The sequence below is a fragment of the Felis catus genome, chromosome B4, assembly GCF_018350175.1.
Source record: "Felis catus isolate Fca126 chromosome B4, F.catus_Fca126_mat1.0, whole genome shotgun sequence".
Lineage (NCBI taxonomy): Eukaryota > Metazoa > Chordata > Mammalia > Carnivora > Felidae > Felis > Felis catus.
Window position 1 is genome coordinate 141,799,757 of NC_058374.1, and position 5,073 is coordinate 141,804,829.

The window sequence follows — 5,073 nt, forward strand, 5'->3', positions numbered from 1 at the left end:
CTCTGGGGGTGGCATCTCCCTGGCCGGGGCTCAGCCTTGCCTTCCACAGCTCCGAGTCGGGGCCCAGGTGCAGCTCCCCGGTGGACACGGGCCACGGCGGTGCCCAGGATAGCCTGACCCAGGGCCCAGAGAGGACCCGTGAGTAGGAGGGGCTCTGAGCACAGGCAGTGGGAGGATGTAGCCAAGACCCCGCTGTGGCTCCCTGTCCCCCTGGTGATACTGGGGTTTGCACATCTCCCAGAGGGCCCAGGCATAGGGCGGGTAGCCCTCGGGGTGTGCATGTCACTGGCCTGCACCCATCTGTGCTGCCAGGGCCTCTGGCGGACAGTGAGGGCCTTCCCAACCCAGGCCAGTCTCCCCAGGCCTCGCTTTCTCCATGCAGGTCACCTGAGTGCATTGTGCCACCTCAGTGGCCGTTCTGGGGCCTGTTCAGGGTCCTTGACCCTGAACCCCTCATCAGACAGGCTTGGAAGCTCCACAGGGTATCAGAGCCACACCGAGAGGGAGTTGGAAGTCACAGGGCTAAGTGGGGGCCCTCATGGCCTGGGAGAGGAGAGCCCCTTTGTACAGTTCCTGTAAATACACAGATGCACGTGTGGGCTTAAGGACCCTGAGGCCGCGCCCTGCGGCCCCTCCGTCCTCAGCTCCCTGTCCTGTAGTAGGCCCAGCTTCCCCATGTGCCTGGAACGCGTGTGTCACCAGGAAGGCCCCCCCAGTGGTTTCCGACAACACTGAGGACGAGCAGAAGATGGCAGGTGCCTTGGAGACTGTCAGCATGGGTCCCAGCCGGGAGACCCCCCTGCTGCCTGCGTCAGTCCCCAGGTGTGCAGGGTCCCTAGGTCCCCAGAACTCTGCTCACCTAATGCCCTGCTGGCCCTGTAACCCTGAGGATGCTGACTTTTGGGGGGTGGGGGGGTAGGGATGCCTGTTCGTCTAAGTGGAAGCTCGGGGTCAGGGATGCCTTCTTCACACAGGGAGAGCACAGGGACTGAATGTCCCGCCTTGGGGACTTGGGGATGGGGCTGCCCCAGATGGTGGGGAGGGGCCGTGGCCTCTCAGACAGCAGGAGGGAGGGTCTCTGAGGACGTCCTTGGGTCACAGGAGTCCTGACTGGGGGCATCTTCCCTGCAAGCTCCCCTGCACGCATCCCTCCTTCACCCACAGGAAGGCCCAGGCCTTTGGGATCTGTCATAGGATGGACAGATCCCTCCTGGCTGGGCACGGTGGGGAGGCAAGCTGCATAAGGAGCTATGAAAATAGGGAACTGGGGGCCAGTGGGGCACTTGAGAGAGAAGGTGATGGTGGAGCTGAAGCTTACAGGGGCGAGGGGGGGGGGGCAGTCCCCCAGCAGGAGAGGACAAGGACCAGATGTGTGACAGTGGGAACAGCCGTGGAGTCTCCTTCCCCCTACCCCCCAGCCCGCTGCCCCAGCCCTGGTGGTCCCGCAGGTTTGGGGCTCAGTCCATCCCATTGGTGGGGGTCCAGCTCTGGCTCACAGCATGCTCGTGAGCATGCAAGGAGGCAGGGCCCCAGGCCCCTGAGTGGTGATCCTTGGGTTAAAGGCATACATGGTTCTTGAATGGGTTTAATTCCTTCTCAAAGTGCAGAATCATTGCAAGTGTCAAAGCCTCTTCCTCTTTTCCTAACTTCCCTGACTAAAAACCAGCTTTGCTCTGAGAAGCAAATTATGTTCTGAAAGCAAGTGGGCCATTTCCGGAGCTGCCTGCATGACTCTGGTCCCAGCCCACCTGTGGGTGAGCCCTCAGGCTGTGCCCACCTAGGCCAACACCTGGTCACCAGGCTTTAATGTAGGGTGTTTCTTATGCTGCCCGTGGCTCCGCCACCCTCACTGGCTCCCAGGGGTCCTTGTACGGTTGGAGCTGACCTTATATGTAATTGAAGCAAGCACTGGGCAGGTGTGGGCTGAATGGAGGAGCCATGGGCTCGCTCTCCTGGGCTGCAGCAAGAAGGGCTGTGAAGACCAGAGCCCGGCACTGGGGCTGGTGTCCTGAGGCCACTGGTTCTCGACCTTTCCAGTTACAGGAGGGACCATTTCTGGGCACATGGCCCATGGGCTGCCTTTTTAAAAATTTTTTTAACATTTATTTATTATTGAGAGACAGACACAGAGAGTGAGCAGGGGAGGGGTAGGAGAGGCAGAGACACAGAATCTGAAGTAGGCTCCAGACTCTGAGCTGTCCGCACAGAGCCCGACGTGGGGCTCGAACTCACAAACTGCGAGATCATGACCTGAGCCGAAGTCAGACGCTCAGCCGACTGAGCCACCCAGGCGCCCCCCCATGGGCTCTCTTAAGTGGGCTGGGTGTGGTGCAGAGTTAGTGAGGGTCACTGGAAGTATTGAGGGGAGCATGTTGCATACCAGGGTGGGGGGTGGGGGTGGGGAGCTGTCTGGAGAGAGACCAGCTCAGGGCAAGCACTACCTGGAAGGTCTGAGGTCTCGGTGGACAGGCAGGTGATCTCTGGTGTTTGTGGAACTTGGGTGGTGGGGGGGGCGCAGAACCACACTGGAACCCAGAGCCCAGGTAACTGGAGCCCGTGTCTGCCGTACAGGGCTGAGTGCACCGCCAGCACGCTGTCAGACCCCACCTCCCCTGCACCTGCAGAAGCAACCTTCACCCCAGCTGTGGCTGTCCCCCCTGAGGCTGCTGTGGCGGCCACCACGGCGCCGGGCAAGGCGAGTCCCGCCCCAGCTGCCCTGCCAGTTGCTCCTGTGTTGAGCGGGGTGGTTCCAACAGGGCCCGTAGCGGCCGTCACCACTGCAGCCCCATCCACTTGCACAGCAGCCATCCTGGGGACAGCGACAAAAGACAGGTGAGCCGGTCAGGCTGGGGGAAGGGGACGGGACGGGACCCTTGGGACCAAGGGCTCTAACCCCCCGCTCGTCTTCCTGCAGGAAGATGGACGCACCACCACCTGCGGGAGCCACCTTGAACGGCCCCGTGTGATGCTGCTGCTGCCCAGCCGTGGCGCGCCCTTAATCGAGAAAACTACCTGGTGATGCAATTTGTCTTTTTTAATTTAATTTAATTTAATTTTAAAATAAATGCTGCATTGGTAAAGCTGGCGGTTGGAACCAGTTGGACAGCCCAGCTTGCGTCTCTCCTGCCTGACCCCACGTGGGCCTCGAGTCCAGCGAGTCCAGCTCCGCGCACAGCAATAAGGCCTCAGATGTGCGCTCTGCCGGCGGGAGCCAGGGGCCAGAGCCCCAAGACACCGTGAGGACTGAGGGCCACGACGGGCATGGACGTCACAGGCTCTAAGCCTCAGTTTTTACTGATTATTTTTTTTTAACAAACGCAGGAAAGAGCCACGTGTTTGCACTTTTGTGTCCAGCCACAACGAAGGGTCTCCCTGGCTCTGGGGACAAATGTGGGTCTGGAGCTGGACTGGCCAGACAGGGTCTTAGCTGCCCAGTGGCCCTGGGAGCCGGCCTTGAGCCAGGCTGCAAAATTTGACTGCCTTAAAATAAGACCCTCACGGCCTGGTGGGCAGTTGGGGCACCTGGCAGGGGCTGGCCATGGGCGTGCAGGATAGGGGCACAGGGGGTGCAGAGACTGGCTTCGGCGATGCCAGGTGGGGGGGGGGGGGGAGTGCACCTGTCGGGGAGGGCAGGGCCAGGCCATGCTGTCCTGGAGGGGTCTGCAGGATTATTTTATGTTGAGTCCATTTTTAATGTTCTGATAATCTGACAGGGCACCCGAGACCCCCAACTCCCAATAAAAGCTGTGTTATTATTCTTACTGACAAACCTGTGTGGTGTTCAGCCGCAGGCCCCGGAGCCCTAGCCTGACCGGCAGCAGGGGGATCACTGCTGCCTCCGCCCCCACCCCGTGTTGGCAGTAGCGTCTCAGAACTTATGCAAGTTGAGAGCTTTTTTCTTTGTAAAACAGGCTCTGCCTACAGCCGACCCAAGGGCCACCTGGTCCTCACCAGCCAGGCAGCAGGGGCAGCCAGCAGGGCCTCCCTGGTCACTGAGGGCCTGGATGTGGGTCTGTGTACTCATCAGTGCCTCCATTCCTCCTAAGCAGCTGTGGTCCTGCGCTTACCTCGCCCTGTGGCCCCTGCTTTGGTGACTTCTGACCTCCTCTCTTGAGACAGCCTCCGTGTGAAATCAGGCAGGCACAGGACCCCAGGTGTGGATCTCCTGGGTGTTGGGAAGCTTAGTCCAACAGCTATCCACTATGTGACCCAGAGAGAACCTGGAGGCTCTCCTCACAACTCACCTGATACCACCAGTGGGTCCTTCCTGTGCCTGTGTCCACACCTGCTCATCTCCCACCTTACAGGTGCTACCTACCACCTGTCAGGGCCCTCCACACCACCAGCCCCTCTGGCTGGGAATCTGACTCACCACCGTCCCAGACCACTGTGGAATGTTCTTGGATTATGTGACACCTACACCCCGATCCCACACACCCCACCTGACAGTCACCTGGTACAGGGAGGGCTCTGGTCCCGGTGGGACTCACATTCGTGTGGGGAAGGAGGAGTGATCACAGTGGCACCCATCATGCCCCGGACAGAGGCCAGGGTGCAGGGAAGGGGGTGGGCAGGCATCTGGAGCAAACTTCCCAGAGCCCCCACCCCCCAAGCATAAGGAGCCCCCCACTCCTCAGCATCTCCCTCCCAGATTCCCTCCCATCCACTCTCATCTGATCAGGGAACAAACAAATCTCAGCCACCCATCCTCCAGCCATTCTGACTCTGTCTGCTCTCCGGACAGCCTTCTGGGGGCCACACAAATGGCCAAGACCAGCTCCCCTTAGTGAACTACTGCCCTCCTCACGTCACACCTCCAGATGGCCACCTTCTGTCTGAGGGCTGCTTGGGTGGGGATGGGGGAGGTGTCTTTCTCTTGGGCTGTACCAGCCCCAAGGCCACCCCTGAGGGTGACTGGGCACCAAGCTAGGCCCTGATGAAGCTGCCTCCACCCCCAGGGCCATGGATTCCCTAGCAGCAGAACTCGGCCCCCACACAGTGGCCCTGGGTCCTGGACCGAGTGGGTGGCAGGTGGCGGTGCTCTGGGCAGGGCGAGGACACACAGGCATGTGG

The 5,073-nt window shown here is 60.5% G+C and overlaps 1 protein-coding gene across 7 annotated transcripts in view; it reads left to right on the top strand.

The window, feature by feature from the left end:
- Positions 1 to 3,769, top strand: part of PPP6R2 (protein phosphatase 6 regulatory subunit 2) — an 84,386-nt gene extending 80,617 nt beyond the window's left edge. For 5 of the 7 annotated variants that reach the window (XM_023257665.2, XM_023257667.2, XM_023257668.2 and 2 more), the window contains 4 exons: positions 50 to 138; positions 660 to 822; positions 2,572 to 2,832; positions 2,915 to 3,769. In XM_023257665.2, the coding sequence (XP_023113433.1) occupies positions 50 to 138; positions 660 to 822; positions 2,572 to 2,832; positions 2,915 to 2,966 (565 nt within the window). In that variant the 3' untranslated portion in view covers positions 2,967 to 3,769. The remainder of the gene's footprint in view (positions 1 to 49; positions 139 to 659; positions 823 to 2,571; positions 2,833 to 2,914) is intronic. The other 2 variants (XM_023257666.2, XR_006601231.1) reach the window with 2 other exon arrangements.
- The last annotated feature ends 1,304 nt before the right edge of the window (positions 3,770 to 5,073 follow it).